The sequence below is a fragment of the Clarias gariepinus genome, chromosome 10, assembly GCF_024256425.1.
Source record: "Clarias gariepinus isolate MV-2021 ecotype Netherlands chromosome 10, CGAR_prim_01v2, whole genome shotgun sequence".
NCBI classification, from domain to species: Eukaryota; Metazoa; Chordata; class Actinopteri; order Siluriformes; family Clariidae; genus Clarias; species Clarias gariepinus.
The window spans coordinates 26073012-26091619 of record NC_071109.1 but is presented as its reverse complement, the minus strand read 5'-3'; the positions used below and the strand labels follow the sequence as shown (position 1 = coordinate 26091619).

The window sequence follows — 18608 nt, the reverse complement described above, 5'->3', positions numbered from 1 at the left end:
CCATTCATTTATTCATCCTGAATCACTTGTATCTATTACTCATCATAAAAATCTGATTTATATTTGACCCGGTGGTAAAACTTGATTCTAACTTGGATCTTAGCATTGTGACTAATTACCTCACAATTCTGTCTCATTATCTTTACATTTAGAATGACTGTATTTCCTCTTATTGGTTATCAGTCTACAAAGCTATTTGGTTTTCTTTACTAGAAAAGATCCTGAAACTATGCACCAAATAATTTTTTTAATCCTATTATTTCCACTCCTCCTGTAGCCCTGTCCTATAGTTGTGGGCAAAAAAAAGGAGAACAAATAAATGAGGTATGGTTTCCCTGTAGGAAAGAAATAATGAGGTATGATAATGACGATAATGAGAACCCTGGTTTAAGGTGGATCTTCATTTTGCACCCCGCCCCTTCCACGACATTAGCCACGCCCAGGACAATGCCCCACCAGCCGAGCGCGTGCCACTCGCTGGCTTGCTCTCCGATTGGGTCAAGGGTTACGAGGCGCTACGTCACACGCTGCTAAGATGGCGTTTTGATGACGACGCGAGAAACGAGGACCCCTGCCCTTGTTCTAAAGGTATTTAAAAATTGTGTGTCTGTGTTTGTAAATGTGGTTGTGTGTAAACGCTCGCTCCGAAAGCGAGTTTAAAGCGTGTTAGTGAGAGGAAAAGGAGTGAAAACTGGCCGGCGGTTCACACGCTGAGCTCGGTGTTGGCGAGCAGCCCCTCCTGCAGCAGCAGCCAGCTCCATTCACCAGCCTGGCAAGGTGGGACTGCTGGCTTTTTCCTTCATTACACCACATCGGTCGGCTTTATCTCACGCTTTTAGCGTTTGGAGTGTAAGTGCGGAGTGCTGTGTTTATCGCCGCGGTGGTCGGGTCGTGAGGAATATCGTATCTCGGTGTTAGAAGTGTGTTGCCATTGTGGCTCTGTGCCTGTAGGCGATTAGTGTTTACAACCCGCAGTTCCGCATTCACTACAGCACGGCACGCACACTGTAGGAGGCTGGTTTCGAGTTTCCAAAAACATTTAATGTAATAACTCGTCAATTAATCCTTTAATTGCTTGTTTCAGTTGTCAAGGTGTTGTATAGCTCTTTATTAATAGATATTTTTTATTATTTTGAATATTACGTTATGTTTAATTAATTATGTGTTAAATACTCATTTGGACTCAAAGTGTGTGTGCATTATTGTTTGTTAAATACTTTGATTTTGAAAAAAAATAAGTTTGTGTGTATATGGATATGTATGTATATGTATATGTGTGTATATGTGTATGTATCTGTGTGTGTGTGTGTGTGTGTATATGTATGTGTGTATGTATATATGTATATATATATACACACACACACACACACTGTGCCGTGTTACAGTTGCACAACATGTCATCAACATATATACGTGTATGTTTGTTGACATAACACTCGCCATTGTAATCATGCACTTTTATGTGAAAGTTAGCATTTTGCAAGGAAACGATCGTCACAGTATGACATAACTGTACTCATCACATATGACGGCACTACCTTTACAAATAGGTGTTTACAAATAAACAAAGCCACAAACATGATTGTGGTTTTTAAATATATTGTGTGTATATAATGTGTGTGTAACATGCTTTAAATACCAACCCACCATTTACATTCATTCATCAGCACTGTTGTTATCCAAAGCACACAGTCTGACTGATTAAGGATTAAGGCTCTTGATCTGAAGAAAGTCCTGGGATTCTAACTTGCACTCGTTTGATCATTAGCTCAGATCCCTGACCATTGAATTACTGCCCTTTGCATTTCTTTTATCTGTATTGTGTCTTGATACAATTTGGACTGCATGTATTATACACTTGTTAGCTGTTATGTTGTTAGTTGGATTGAAATACCAAATGTGTGCTGCCTCACGGGTTAATGTGAAAAACAACGCTCAATACAATTGAGCTATGAGCTACAATTAACTATGACCACTAACTACTACTTTTTGCCATTCCTCATATACCAGGAAATGTAGCTGATGTGTCTGATTGTATAATATGGGTTAAATATATTTAAAATACATGCAATAAATTGACATTTTTATTTGGGTAATCCTAATACTCAAGCCACATCAGATAAGTGTAAAGGTAGGGACTTGTCTTAAGTAGTGTAATAAGCTCGCATGTTATTTAGCTCAGCTGCGGGACATCAGAACAGCTGATCTTAATCCAAAAATGCAGACGTACCTCATTTTCAGTGATTAAGGCTCAGGGCTACTCATCACCAGGTCATGGGTTCAAATTTCAGCACTGACCAGCTATGACTGCCGGGCCCTTGACCCTCTCTACTTCAGGAGCACTGTATCATGTCTGACTCTGCACTCTGCCCCCAGCCTACTTGCATGTTAAGATATGAGAAGAAATAGTTTTTGTTCCACTGCCCCATATTCTTACATGTAAAAATGAAGCCTGCCTTCGTCTTTTTAGACTTCATTCCTGCAGCAGTTGTAATAACTCTGTACTTTTTGTTCTCCTTTGTAGTTACCTCAATGAAAAACATCAAGGGCAGGAGATGGAGCTCTCAAATTATGCCAGCCAACTGCTGCTGCAGCTCAACCAGCAACGCTCCAAGGGCTTTTTATGCGACGTTGTCGTTATGGTGGATAACACACTCTTTCGAGCTCATAAAAGCGTCCTCGCCGCTGCCAGCAGCTACTTTAAGTCCCTCGTCCTCCACGATAACCTCATCCACCTTGACGCCGAGTTGGTTGAGGCAGATGTGTTCCAGAAAATTCTGGACTTCATCTACACTGGCAAGTTATGTGAGGAGAGCCAGGGAACAGAGCGCGTGCAAAATCTGAGCGCATTTCTCACTGTTGCTAACTACCTCCAGCTCCACGACCTGGCGACTATGTGTACTAGCAAACTCGAGTCTAGTAACGCGTCCTGCAAGGGCTCTTTACGCACCCCAAATCTGCCTTTTTCATCTGCCTCAAAAACCTTCGTCAAGCGGGAGGCAGAAGACACTTTCTCTGATGGTGAAGTATATGCAAACACGGTCCCTCCAAAGAAAAGACACAATGGCGAGAATAAACGCAGCTCGAGCAGCAAGCAAAGCTTTGGGCTGGATTTAACAAAGAAGAGCTCCTCTCACTGTGCTGTAAATAACGACATCAGCAGCATGCATGAATACTCGCAGTCCACGGTTTCCAAGACAACTGCCAATACTCTTCGGTCAGGTATGGAGAAAAAGGGTTCCCCGGGGAAGAACGCAGGCCTGGAGGTTTTTGATGGAAAGCAGGAATGGAGAAGAACACCTTCTAGAGAGCGCTCCAGGAGGAAAGGAAACATCAACGGTTATATACCTGCAATCAAAGGTGGAAGTCAAGTGAGCCAAAACCACACAAGAGAAAGTTCCCAAGAGCAGGCAGAAGACGGAGGCTCCAACGGTGCAAGCCCTAACTTTGTCTACAGACAGGAGTCCTACCTCGAACCATCACAGGAGGACAACAGTTATGTCTGTATCCCGTGTGGAAAAGGATTCCCGTCTTCAGAAAGCCTAAATTCTCATGTTGAATCTCACGCAGATGTAGACGTGAATCTTGTCAAAGAGGAAGGGGACGAAGATCCTTCCACTACTGGCGCCCAAGAAACCTTAGAGGTCATAGAGAAAAGCCCACTGAAGCCGTACAAAGAGCTGGACACACTGAGACCGTTCCCTTGCAACATCTGTGGCAAAATGTTCACGCAGCGTGGCACCATGACGCGCCACATGCGCAGTCATCTGGGCCTAAAGCCGTTTGCCTGCGAGGAGTGCGGCATGCGCTTTACACGGCAGTACCGCCTCACCGAGCACATGCGTGTCCACTCGGGAGAGAAGCCCTATGAGTGTCAGGTCTGCGGGGGCAAGTTTACACAGCAAAGAAACCTCATCAGCCACATGCGCATGCATACCTCACCAAATTAGACTTGGAGAGTTGCAATAGTTACACAATATCCATAAAATATCAGTAAAGCTTTTCAAACGAGCCTGATCTAATAATAAAACCATAATACCTCATGTCACTACAGTAAGCTATCTCCACTAACCAATATCTATGGAATGTTTCTTGTGGTACCTACTATTTTGAAAGAATGAATGTTATAGCTGATTCTAACAGTTCCAAGTCAAAACGTATTGATTTGTGTGCTTTATCTGGATACAACAAAACCCTCATGTTTACTTGAATACGTGTGCAAACATTGCTACCTCAACTTTTACCTTCCAAATTCTCGGATGCCCTTTGAGATTATGGTTATCCACACCATGCTGAATTAATTCTTTCGGAAAATAAACAATATAAGGTTTGCACCAGTATCTGGAAAACAATCTGGCATCTGATATAAATCCAAAAATAACGTGTGGAAGAAAACGCACTGCCGGTTTTGCATAGAGAGAAAGGATATAAAGCAAGTATAGGGGTTTTGTTGAGGATTAGCAGGACGGACGTTACCTGATGGTTTTCATGGTGCGTTTAGGCGTGTGTAATGTACAGTTCCAAAGAAATAATGAATGTTGAAAGATAAAATAAAATACTGTATTACTGTAACCAAATCTATATTCTTGCTATATACGTATTTAAGTGTAAGTCTAATTTATGTGTATGATCACAGATGTCCATCTTTGTTAGTTGCCCACCCTTTCCTCCCCGTAGCCCTAATTAAATTTAAGCTCCTCATAAGTCCTTTCCTTTAGATTTTTTTTCCCCTGTGCTTTAAATCTTTTTACGATTATAAAACTATTGCTCAGTTGAGACCAAAAGGACTATGGAGAAACAGTTGTAAATATCTTTTGGAGTGTCTTGAAGAATTTGCTTGGTTGCTCATTGATTGCAGGGTTTTGATAGTTCTAGATAGCATGAGCGATTTAATTGTGAATCCTTCAATCAGTTAGGACACTGGGGGTTTTGCTTATGGGATAATATCTTTATATTTTGGATGTACTCTTATATTGTGTTGTTCCATTCCAACATTTTGTGCTTATCTGTTACTTTTCATCTACCTCATGTTTTTAGGGTGTTTACCCACTCACTGTGTTTCAAAACACACGCAGCGTTGTCGTCTTTAGTCGCCATGTTGAAGTGTTATACCTAACCTCATGTAAGAAAACCTCACACTGTAACATACTTGCACACTTGTATATTAGAATCATTCATTGTTGGGGGAACAAGGCCTGTACTATTACATAAGGCCTATATTTAAAAAAAAAAAAAAAAAAAATGATTTTGTTTTTCCTTTCTTCTCCTTTTCTGACCCCAGTATGAGTTTACACATACGTTGCTATCCGTAATGCTGTCTGTTAAAATATGCAGGAACGTTTCTGTTTTTACGACGGACCTGAAACTGAAACTGTGACAACACTTGGACTTTTTTCCTCAGGAAACCTCAGGGATTAATTTCAGGAGCGTCTGTATTTTATACCACAAAGCACCAGATACTGATATTTTTGCAGCTGCTTTCCTAAGTTTGAACACTACTGCCACATTTAAGTACGCTGAAGCATTATTTCCAGCCAACTCGATACGCCTTCGTAAGGCATGGCAGCTCTGTTCTGTGGATTACTGTCCACTTGTGGTATATTTTAATAATAAATGATCGATTAACGTGAATTTCATATGCATTTGAGAAAAAAACAAAACATTGAATACCATTGTTCATAGAGTACGAAATTGTGATCTGTTGAATACCAAAGCACATTTTCACAAAATGGATGGATACATATGAATGACAATGTACTTTACATGATACTTATAATTAAATGCTGATTAAAAAAGAATAAAAGTATTGTTTGTGGGGTTTTTTTTTGGGAATAAAAAACATTTGAGATGTTTCTGGGGTACTGTGAGTCTTTTTAAACCCAACATTTAAATCCCTAATATACACAATGCAAGATTATGAACACTGAGATTATAAGACAATATTTTTGGTGAGACTTGGTGCCTCATGGTGTTATTATCCGTGCATGAGCGCCGTGTATCCATGTAGGGTTCCTCCACTTTCTCCAGTTTTTTACCACCTCACCAGTAACACTCAAGCACATGAATTAGCTCAAGTTGCCCCTTGGTGTATGTTCATGCTCTGGCCTGTGATTGACTGGCGCCCCCTCCAGGGTATATACCCTCCTCAGGCCAAGTGTCCCTGAGATACTCCATAACTCTGGATTCTGACTCGGATCAAGATAAAATGATTACCAATAATGAAGAAATTGTCAGAGTATATAGAATTATTTTTAGTTGAATAGGTTAAAGTGCTCCAGTTTGAGATTTCACTGTTTGTTGAAAATATATTTTCACAATTGCATAATCTGAATCTGTTTTTATATTTTGAATTCGCTGTATTACTGTTTTTTCTCTGAAAATGTATAAACATCAGTCCTGGGACTGAGTAAATACTGTACTGTTATACAGTGCTGCTATAACTGACACAGAATTTTTAAAACTCCTTCAGTAGATGGCAATAGTGAGCACTTTTTTTTCAGTACTTATGCTGAAGTTTCATTCTGTACCAGCAATCTGATTTGTATATCCTACTCTCAAACTGGTATTTTGTGGTTTTGTGCTTGGATTTGTGGGAAATGCACTATTTTTTTATAAACGCTGCAAGGCTGCGTGTCTCAGGTGATGCATTTAAAGGTGCAGTCAGATTTGGCAGAAGTTACCATGAACACACCACCGAAACGAATATATAGAAAAATATACAGTACCTGGATAAAAAAAAAAAAAAGTTGCACACTCATTCAGTCACCTTTAGCTTTGAGTACAGCACACAATTTGGTGCAGTTCATGTGTGAAGATGATTCCTCATGCTCCCAGAACCGCTCTTCCACTATTAGAGTCCTGAAATATACCAATGCCATCAGGTAAGAAAAAAACTCCATAGATGTGTTACCCTGGTCATTCAGTACATTGAGGTCATCAGCTGACTGGTGTACAGGCAGAAACAAATAATTTCATGATAAATGTATGCACCATATGTTTTTTGAGCGAGTAAGATTTAGCAATTACTTTATTCATATTTTGTTGATTTTTCTTGCCTAGTCACAGAATGAGAGTGATGTTCGGGATCTCGACAGATCTTTAACCAGCATTATTATAATTGTTATTATAATTATGTTAATATGTATAAGGAGGCCCAGGTCAACCTCATTGTGACTTGTTTAAGCCTTTTTGTTTTGTTTTATTGAACTATAATTTTGTACAGTAGAAATGGGCATTTTAAGATCGACTGACCGACAATCCAGCTTCTTTAAAAATAAGAAATAAGACTTTTTTGTTCCCCTTAGCTGCATTGCTTTAAATTATTACAAAACCTATTCTGACTTATTACTGACTCCACCTTTAACGTCAATTCACATCATTAAATGAAACAGGTTCTGAACCCCATTCATTCCTCCCCCACACATCTACAATCACCTGTCAGCTTGTGGCTGAGTGTGCATTACAGTGTCTTTCATCTGATTAGGATTAACCACCAACTATTGATCAGGAGTCAGTCCATAGTTCAGCTGACTGTAGAGCATTGTGTTCTCACTGATAGTCTCTGCAGCCTCAGCAGCTCTGCTCATCATGAGTGCATCAGAGATGAAATAAATGAGGTTCTGTTTCTAAAAGGTAGGTGGGACCTCGGGAGCCAAATGTTGATTGGCAGCTTCCTTGTAGCACTTGGTACATCTGTGACACATGGACTATTTTTTTTAATAAAGTGTTTATTGTGTTTTTTAACCCTACCAAAATTTTCGGGAAAGGAATTGAGTACTGCCAGCATTTACCGTTTGGGAAATCCCACTCAGGGTAGGAGGGTGATGCCAGTGGCCTTGTCCCACTTCCAAGTGGAAAACTTTGTAAGTCATAAATGTGGACTTATAAACAGTTTGAACACAATACACTCTGAACTGGAAATGTGTGGTCTCTCATGCGGGTTTGCAGTTACAGTTGTTTGAAATATAATTCTTATCTCCAAATCTGTCGTTCAGCTGTCAGATAGAAAAGAGCCAGATAAGGTTTGAATGTTTTAGCTCTTTGAGTTTCCATTTTCAACTATTAGTAATAAATTATACAGTTGTCACAACAGTGCTTGACATACAGGGGTAAATGATTTAAATGATGCGAGGGTAATAAGAAGGCTGTGGCATTGCCCTTTTTTGGGTACTGTAGAAACCCTTAAGTCATGTCGAATCCTGGCATTAAATCTTTATTTCTGATTTGCAGCTATGAAGTCCACATGTTGATATCAAATCAGTGGTTGGTATATTAGAATTTTGCACTTTAGGCACCAGCCCATTTTAGGTCATTACAGGTAAGGCAGTATTAAAAACTAGTCCAATGTTATTTAGGTACTGATAATTCAAACTTGGTTATGTTACTCTATATTCATATTTCAGTGCTTAAAGAGTCTTCAAAGGGCATTATAAAAAAAATAATAATAATACATAGCCTAATATTTTTTGGTTGAATATGACTTAGCAAGTCTCAATTTTAATAGATGCATTTGGTGGCCCTGAACAAATTTCTGGCAGAAATTTGGTTGGATATTTGATCACTTTTCTTAGCAGAATTGGTAGCGCTTAATTAACTGTGATAGTTTCCTTGCACAGACCTGACTTTTAAAAATTGTTGATAACTTTTATATAGTGTTTAGGCTCCAAAAGCTTTAAGTTGGCCTGATTTATATGTCATGTTGGAACACACAATTGCGTCCAAGTTTCAACTGTCTAGCTGGTAGTTTGTGATTCTGCTAAAGAATTCTGAGTTAGTCCTCTGTCTTTATTATTCCATAAACTTTGTGCAATGCACCAGTTCCCCTGGCTGCAGTTTCAGCCCCAAAGCAATTGAGAATGTCTGACCTTTATTCCTCCAAACATATTTATGGACAAAACTTTTCTCTAGAAGGTTTTTTTTGTTGTTGTTTTTTCATCCACATTGTCAGCTGCAACCTTCAGTCAAACATGAAGGTGTGGATGATGACGCTGATGTTCCAGCCGCTTCCAGCTCATAGCAGGCCTGTGCCTTGGAGGTTCCTGGGTTGTTCCTGAACATCTGAGCCAATTTCCTCTCAGCTGACAGTTTGGGTCTTTTTTTAGACATTTGCATAATGACTACACCACCCAATAACTAGTACTTACAAGCAATGATTTTAACTCACTCGGAATCTGAATTGTTTAGATAACACGGGACATTCCTGACTTGTATAAAATGACCATGCTCTAGCTCTGTTCTGACAATTCTGGGGGGGCCTCAGAGAGGCCCAATTCTCTAATAGTGTGTTCTAAAATACCACATTATTGTGTTCTAAAATACCACTTATTCAACCAATCTCTAGTTTGACCTCTAATCCAGTTGTTATACATTCAGTTAAAATCTGGAACCAATTCAGACAATCGTTTTCCCTTAAAGAGTTACCGCAGGCTGCCCCAATTGCTAAAAATTACATGTTGGTTCCATCTATGATGGATGATGCTTTTAAAGTTTGGGCTAGAAAGGGTTTGGTCTCATTGTCTGAACTTTATATTGCTGGAAATTTTGTATCCTTCGAACAGTTGGTACAGAAATACGACATTCCCAAATCACATTTTTATAGGTACTTGCAGCTTCGGAACTTTGTGGCATTGAATTCTAATAATTTCCCATCATGCCCTTCACTTTCTTTATTAGATTCAATATTTGAATGTAAGTCAGTCCAAAAACAAACTATATGCAAGATCTATGAATTACTCAATATGTATGATTCAACACCCTTAGACTTATTCAGAAATAAATAGGAGACAGATTTAGATGAACCAATTTCAGAGGAAATCTGGCACAAAATAATACAGGGAATTTTCTCATCATCCATTTGCTAAGACATGCTGTAATACAATTTAAGATTGTGCATCGTCTGCGTTGGTCAAAAGTCATACTTTCTAAGAATAAAACTGATATAGACAACACATGTGACAGATGCAGGCAGGCTCCTGCAACTCTGCTGCATATGTACTGGACTTGCCCAAGACTCTACATGTTCTGGACCAATATTACATTAATATATATAGGTAATTAAGTAATATACTTTTCCTGGAGTATTTGGAGAGATAGTAGAGCCAACTTCATTTATTGCATTGTTTGGTGTGCCCCCAGAGAACATTAGTTTTAACCAAAGGAAAATTAAAATATTGGCCTTTTGCTCCCTTTTGGCTAGGAGATTAATTTTGACTAAATAGAAAGACTCTGATCCACCAACATTTAGCCGCTGGATAAGGGAAGTGATGTACTGCCTTAAACTGGAGAAAATGAGGTATACAGTTAGAGGGTCTACTGGCACATTTTGTAATATTTGGCAGTCTTTCTAAACTTTTGCTGAGGGCATGAACGTAGATAATATTGTACTGTAAATGAAGGGTGTGGAGTAGATTACTTATTATTATTATTTTATTTTATTTTAATTTTTTTATGGACATCTGATTGTAATAGCATCCTTATGTTTGTCTGGTGTGGGGGGTATGGGGGTTTGGTTTTGTGTTCTCTTTTGTTGTGTTTTCTTGTGTTTTTTCTGTATAGTTTAAAAATAAATAAAAAAAACTTACAACTCAAAAAATGACCATCCATTTTCTCAGATCTGCACTGAGCTCATTGGACCATGCCACTGTACTGTATGCTGCTCAATCCATTAAGTGCTGTCAAACAAACCCTTTTTATGTTTATATGAGAAGCTGTAGGCAATCATGATCACATACAGGAAGTTGAGAAGCCTTGGGCTTGGCAAATAGAAAGACATTTCAGGCCTCAGTGAATAAAAAAGTCAGTGTGTGTATGTATTTTTGTATTATTTTGACCCAAGGATAATATCCAGAGATCTAAATTAAATGAAAACTTGTGCTCTAAATAGTTGGGCTTTTTTCTGTAAAAAAATGTCATACAATCATTCTTCCCTAGGAAAAGGCCGCTTCCAATAGATAACTAAAAGACCATATTTCTATCCTGCTTATGAACATGAAATATAAGGTACTGACTGCAATTGTTATGTGTCCTATACCTAGAAAGGCCTTTAAATATTTACTCCAAACTATAATTATTTTTATTCGCTATAATTACATTTTATTAAATTAAAATTCAAACTGGATGTTGCAAGAAAAAGTAACTACATTCGACACAAGGAAAGTTTAAGCCTGGACAGAACACAGTCCATTGCACCGCACAATGCACACACATATTCTTGCACTCATTTACAATATACCTAGGGGCAAATTTTTATAGACATTTTTCCTACCTTGATGGTCTAAAGGAAAAAGGAGAGCCCAAGAGAAATTTACCCAGCTGAACAGAGAGAACTCCACATAGACAGTAACCTGGGCAGTGGGTTAAAACCAGAAGCAGTAAGGAAGTGATAATATAGAAATAGCCATCATGCTGGTGTGTAGACAGACAGACAGACAGACAGGCAAATAGATAGATAGATAGATAGATAGATAGATAGATAGATAGATAGATAGATAGATAGATATATAGATAGATAGATAGAACGAACGAACGAACAAGCAAATGAACAAACGAACAAACGTATAGGGTTTAATATGTACCAGAAGTGCAAATAGTACAGTAGTGTGTATACATCAGTGCAAATATTGGCATCATGCAATTTACAGGTTAAAATAAGTACATTGCACGGTGGCATGGTGGTGTATTTGTTAGGACTGTGGCCTAGCACCTCCAGGGTTGTGGGTTTAAAGGGTCGAGTTTGCACCTTCTCCCTGAACTTGGTGGGTTTTCTCCGGCTACTCCAGTTTTCTCCCACAGTCCAAAGACATGCAGATTAGGTTACTATACGGCGTTCTTAAATTGCCCATTGTGTGTGCGTGTGTGTGTGTGTGTGTGTGATGGATTGGAGTCTCCTGGAATCGGTTCCTGGTTCACTGACTACAGTATATATAAATGCAGTAAATATTATATAATATAGTTACTACGGAGTAAATAATGCTATGAAGTGAAAAAGATATTTAAGCAGGAATATAAATATATTATTATTATTATTATTATTATTAATATTCATACTATGAATGTCTGTAGCTTTCTCTTTATGAATGGCATTGCATGGCAAGCGCTGTGGTGTGTGTGTGGGGTGTGTGTGTATGTGTGTGTGAGAGAGAGAGAGAGAGACACACACACACACAGGAGGAGAAGGAGGGCGGGGGCGGCTCGCGCTGTTCTAAAAGGCAGAAGGAGATGCGCGCGCTGCTTTTACCGGATTGCACATGAAACATATAAAGCATGGCTAAGGTTAGAGGCAGATAACTGACCCCGCGTGTGTGTGTGTGTGTGTGTGAGCACGCTCGTGCTGACTGCAGTCTCCGTGGATCTGCGGTATCACCGGTCAGGATGGCGAGGCGCGTGCGCGTGGAGGACCGCTTGTTTCGCGCGACATCACCGCTACACAGCGCGCGCTCTTTCACCGTTTCTTTCTTTCTCCTTTTACAATGCGCTTTTTTCTGCCACAACCCGGGTAAGTGCTCGGTGTAGCACGGAGTGCAACCGAATCTGCCGTAGTCATGCATATTGAGCACTTCAGGGATTTATGTGGAGTGTCCGCTTTAAGAGATGCATTGTGTGTGTGTGTGTGTGTGTGATTGTGTTGATCAGCGCACGCGGGCGTGCTGAGCGGTTTGGAAAAGTATGAGGTGACTTATCCACAGTGGATGAACCCCAGAAGCAAAAGAGACGCTCATACACACATGGAGGTGAACATAATAATAATAATAATAAAAAATTGAAATGCTAAAAAGGAATGAATGAATGAATGGGAATGCATGAGGAAATTCTGAAGAGATCCTTACATTCATAATTGCAACCCTAATAACATTATTATTATTATTATTATTATAAGTAGTAGTAGTTGTTGTTGTTCTGCTGAAGTTCTAATCACACTTAGCTTATTCGCATATGTATATCTATTCGCATATGTAATAATATATTGCATCAAAGAGTATTTATCTTGAAATACAAACTATATATCAGCAATGCCAATATCAAGACCAATCATTTGCATAAATGTAACACATAAGGCCAATGCGTTTTAATTTTGCGAAAGCAGTAACCGTGCCCCTACCTCTAACTTTTTATGATACAGATTATGCCATGACAAATGTGACCAGGTTGAGTTGTTTCTCATAGACAGGGGCATGAATTTAAAAGTGATATTAAAGAAATACTGCATGTAGAGATTTTGACTATTGTCATGGTTAATAATGCCAGTGATTTCGTACATCTTCAGCATCCTCCAGAGGCAGACATCAAGATTACCGCAGAGGGAACGGAGCTGATCCTACAACTACAGAGGAATCAGTGAGTGACTGCTCTCTGTGTGTGCTTCAGCTTTTACTTCATTCTGTTTGAGCTTGTCTTTACTGCATGCACCAGCTTTACTTGTGCACTTTATTATCGTAAAGTACTACTATCTCTGTCTATAAATACACGACTCGGGGCCGGATTAGAGCTGAGCAGTTGTCTGTGTGCTGTTGGAGTGTTTACATTGTGCGAAGAACCATAGGAGACTGACACCTGATCCTGCTTAGCTCAGGGACTCAGGAAGTCAAGCATATGGTGTCACATGTTATCCCATTAAGTTTAAGGCTGCTCGAGGCTCTTTGATGATCAGCAGGATACAGTGGAAGGAGAACAGACTTTTTATTTTCCAGCTCTGTCAAAACCTTTTAATAGATAAATGCTCCCATTGTTCTGGGTGGCGTGAGTGATCCATTGCTAAGTGTTGAATCTGTTGCCTCTGGTGATGCTGAAACCCCCTACAGCTCTGAGCTTTATCTGATTAGCCCAAGTCTCATCATTAGCAGATAGAGATAGAGGAGTGAAGCTCCATTTACAGAGTGACTCCATAGCGTCTGACTGTGGATCCCTTAGGGGGAATAGCAACTACTGCTTCAATCCAGGGAACAAACACACATCCTAGAGCAATGCACATTGTTATAACCACCTGAGCCTATAAAAGCTCAGTAAAGTGCTTAAACTTCTAGGAGTCATCAGCTGGAGGTTCCAAGGTATTTGTGTATATTGTAGAAAAGTGAAAGAGACTCTTGTCTTTTAAATATGAACCGCCACTAGTGTAGGGCTAAAGACATTCATCATCTCATCGTCTGTTTTGATTTATCCTGTGTAAAGGGTCATGGGGAGCTTGGAACCTTTCCAAGAAGACTTATGGCACAAAGTGAGATACACCCTGAACCGGGTGCCAATCCATTGCAGGACACACAAACCACGGGCAATTTGGGAACGCCAGTTAGTCTAATCTGCATGTCTTTGGACTGTGAGAGGAAACCGGAGTCCTCGGAGGAAACCCACCAAGCACAGGGTGAACATGCACACAGATCCGATTCAGAAATCGGAGGTGCAACGCGATAGTGCTAACCACTAGGGCTAGAGATATTAGGTCAGAAATCTGAGATAATTTTATTTACCCAATCTGATCTAACATGGATTGTTTAAACTGAATGTTTGAACCTGAAACCAAAAAGCATGTGTTTATTAGTCTATAGTGCTAGTCAGAAGTGGTATTAAGTGGCTCAAACTGCAGAAGCACCACTATGTACCCAATATAATCAAACTGTCATATTCATAACCATAAAAGAACTGTTTTTGGTTACATGTTAAAAATGTACAGTGGTGTGAAAAACTATTTGCCCCCTTCCTGATTTCTTATTCTTTTGCATGTTTGTTACACTTAAATGTTTCTGATCATCAAACACATTTAAATATTAGTCAAAGATAACACAAGTAAACACAAAATGCAGTTTTTAAATGATGGTTTTTATTATTTAGGGAGAAAAAAAATCCAAACTTACATGGCCCTGTGTGAAAAAGTAATTGCCCCCTGAACCTAATAACTGATTGGGCCACCCTTAGCAGCAATAACTGCAATCAAGTGTTTGCGATAACTTGCAACGAGTCTTTTACAGCGCTCTGGAGGAATTTTGGCCCACTCATCTTTGCAGAATTGTTGTAATTCAGCTTTATTTGAGAGTTTTCTAGCATGAACCGCCTTTTTAAGGTCATGCCACAACATCTCAATAGGATTCAGGTCAGGACTTTGACTGGGCCACTCCAAAGTCTTCATTTTGTTTTTATTCAGCCATTCAGAGGTGGATTTGCTGGTGTGTTTTGGGTCATTGTCCTGCTGCAGCACCCAAGATCGCTTCAGCTTGAGTTGACGAACAGATGGCCGGACATTCTCCTTCAGGATTTTTTGGTAGACAGTAGAATTCATGGTTCCATCTATCACAGCAAGCCATCCAGGTCCTGAAGCAGCAAAACAACCCCAGACCATCACACTACCACCCCCATATTTTACTGTTGGTATGGTGTTCTTTTTCTGAAATGCTGTGTTACTTTTACGCCAGATGTAACGGGACACGCACCTTCCAAAAAGTTCAACTTTTGTCTCGTCGGTCCACAAGGTATTTTCCCAAAAGTCTTGGCAATCACTGAGATGTTTTTTAGCAAAATTGAGACGAGCCTTGATGTTCTTTTTGCTTAAGTGGTTTGCGCCTTGGAAATCTGCCATGCAGGCCGTTTTTGCCCAGTCTCTTTCTTTTGGTGGAGTCGTGAACACTGACCTTAATTGAGGCAAGTGAGGCCTGCAGTTCTTTAGTTGTTGTCCTGGGGTCTTTTGTGGCCTCTCGGATGAGTTGTCTCTGCGCTCTTGGGGTAATTTTGGTCGGCTGGCCACTCCTGGGAAGGTTCACCACTGTTCCATGTTTTTGCCATTTGTGGATGATGGCTCTCACTGTGGTTCGCTGGAGTCCCAAGGCTTTGGAAATGGCTTTATAACCTGTACCAGACTGATAGATCTCAATTACTTTTGTTCTCATTTTTTTCTGAATTTCTTTGGATCTTGGCATAATGTCTAGCTTTTGAGGTGCTTTTGGTCTACTTCTCTGTGTCAGGTAGCTCCTATTTAAGTGATTTTTTGATTGAAACAGGTGTGGCAGTAATCAGGCCTGGGGGTGACTACAGAAATTATACTTTTAACTGTGATAAACCACAGTTAAGTTATTTTTTAACAAGGGGGGCAATTACTTTTTCACACAGGGCCATGTAGATTTGGAGTTTTTTTTCTCCCTTAATAACATAATCTTCATTTAAAAACTGCATTTTGTGTTCAATTATGTTATCTTTGACTAATAGTTAACGGTTTTTGATGAGCAGAAACATTTAAGTGTAACAAACATGCAAAAGAATAAGAAATCAGGAAGGGGGCAAATAGTTTTTCACACCACTGTAATTGCAGTCTCTATTCTGTCATGTCAGGTTCTTATCTGAACCTTTTATAATCAAGGCAGTTTAATTAACAGTATTACAAAAAGCAATATTGCCATGGCACATATTGTGAAAATGAAATGGCAGTGAGAAGGAATGATGTGATCCAACAACAGTTTCAACGTTGCTTCAGATCTGCGGCAAGATCCTTCGTGAGAAACATCCTTCAGGTTTTTTTGCAATCCACACCCGTATGCGTGTAAGCTGTACAGAACGGTTGTACTCTACAGAAACTAGAGTCTAAAATTTGCTGTATGATTGGACATGCTTTTCTATGAAACTCATTTATTTAACGATCTATCAGTTATTTCAGAAGAATTCACACAGACAACATATTGCTGTTAGGCAACTTGGGTTACATCATGGCTTTGTTGCTGAAATAAAGGGAAATTACATAAATGCGCTTGTTCTTGGTTTCTAATAATGGTCTTTGGAAACATGTCCCTGTCCATATCACTCGCTTGTCTTCAAAGGCGGTCCTGTGAACTGATAAAAAACTGCTTCATGATAGCGACCCTTTGATCCATTAAATCATTAACTTCTCACTGCTAGTGCTGTGTCCATTTTAAATAACCACCCAATGCCATGTGAAAAAGGCTGTTGCACAGATTCCTCTAACACCCTGTCCATTGCAGCTAGAGACTGTTCGTCTTATTCATTTCATTTTTGTCCTTAGCACGTTTTTTTCCTTTACCCCTCGCCATTACCACTCTCGGTCTCTTTCTCTCTCTCTTTCATCTTCAGTGTCTCTCTCTGCGTTCCATCTCCCCTTGCCATCCCACCTCTTCCTTTCTTCTCTAATGTCCTCTCTATATCTATGTAAGATAGGGTTATCTATGATAATTGAATTTATTACTTAAAGCCTAGGGAATTACCTCAACAGGCCAGACATCATCCGTTCTAAATGAGAGACATGTTCTCAGTCCTACTGTAGGAATAAAATGTTAAAATCATGTGTCTAATAAAGTGACTAAAACACTACTGTACCAGATTATCAGGAACTTTTAAAGGTTGTGTAATTTGTTGATTTCTTGCAAGATGACTCATGTGTAAGGAAATTACCTCAAATGGATTTTGAAAGTGCCATGTTCGTCCAGGTTGCACAAATGTCCTTTTACACCGGTCAACTTTTATACATTACCATTTTCCCCCAAAGCTACAGTATTTCTAGTGTACAATGGGGTGGACTCGTCCAAAATAGAAAGAAGCAGCGGTAAATATTCAGGCATCTGTAGTTAGTGGATGTTATCCAAGCCAGATCTGTCTCAGTCAGTGTGTGTGTTTGTGTGTGTGTCTGAATACTGTCAGCGTCTCCAGGCCTTTAGCCTAATGAATGCGTGGCCAGTCAGTTCAGGCAGACGATAGCTCAAAGGAGCCCATTTGGTCGCTTGCCAAGCTGGGCTGTGCTGACTCAGATCTTTGATGGAGAGGAAGGGGAGGGAGCAGAACAGAAGGACATGTAGGTCTTCACAACATGGAATGGAAAACACAGGGACATGATATACGAGATTTTACAGCATAACGGAAACCGTTCTGACCACAATACTTCCATTGATGTACTTAATCCTATTGTGTTCAAGTACCATATCAGGTAAAAGCAGAAAAGTATAAACTGGTAAAAGGACAGGAAAACTGGAGAAAGTGTTTATGTCTATCTCTATCCATCCATCTAGTCACTTCTGGAATCTAACTAGGGATCGTGGAGGCCAGTGGTGAACGCTGTATTTATTCCTAACCTTACATCTGTGGTAGGACCTTCCATCAATATTCATACACACACTTTGGTCAATTTGGGAAAAGCAGTTAGGCCTAATATGCATATCTTTGGACGGAAACCAAGCACAGTAAGAACATGCAAACTCTATGCACACATACCCCGAAGGGGGAATCGAACCCTCGACCCTGGAGGTGCCAGACGACAATCCTAACCACCACTGTTTATGATGAGTAATTTGATCTTTGCTGAAGAGATGTCAGGACACTGTTGGGTTTCTATGTCTAACTATATTTCACCTAGCCTGTTGAAAGTGAGAGCATTGTGCCTTCATCGTGCTATTATTGGTTTGAAAGATTCAGTATATTTCTGATGCATATATTATACAGCAGATCACACTAGATGCTGTTGTGTTACACATCACATCTCTTCTTATTCTGATTTTCGGCCTGCTGCTTTAAAGCACACACTGAGGCGGCTTAGCACCGGATTGCTGGCTTTGGTTTAAATTACCAAAAACCAGTGAAGGTGGCATATTGAGTCTTTTTTGCAACATCATAGCATGATGTCTGTGTGA

The 18608-nt window shown here is 39.7% G+C and overlaps 2 protein-coding genes across 2 annotated transcripts in view; both read left to right on the top strand.

Moving 5' to 3' along the window:
- The first annotated feature begins 451 nt into the window (after nt 1-451).
- hic1l (hypermethylated in cancer 1 like) lies at nt 452-5806 on the top strand. The gene is made up of 2 exons (XM_053505084.1): nt 452-588; nt 2525-5806. Exon 2 carries the CDS (start codon nt 2556-2558, stop codon nt 3948-3950), a length of 1395 nt encoding a protein of 464 aa, XP_053361059.1. The 5' UTR covers nt 452-588; nt 2525-2555; the 3' UTR covers nt 3951-5806.
- Nucleotides 5807-12198: 6392 nt separating this feature from the next.
- Nucleotides 12199-18608, top strand: part of adam19b (ADAM metallopeptidase domain 19b) — a 35961-nt gene continuing 29551 nt past the window's right edge. Inside the window, exons 1-3 of the mRNA XM_053506511.1 lie at nt 12199-12493; nt 12631-12728; nt 13262-13332. Coding sequence (XP_053362486.1) covers nt 12370-12493; nt 12631-12728; nt 13262-13332 — 293 coding nt within the window. The 5' untranslated portion in view covers nt 12199-12369. The remainder of the gene's footprint in view (nt 12494-12630; nt 12729-13261; nt 13333-18608) is intronic.

Coding starts and splice junctions, on each gene's coding strand:
- hic1l (XM_053505084.1), top strand. CDS start 2,556: ATGGAGCTCTCAAATTATGCCAGCCAACTGCTGCTGCAGCTCAACCAG.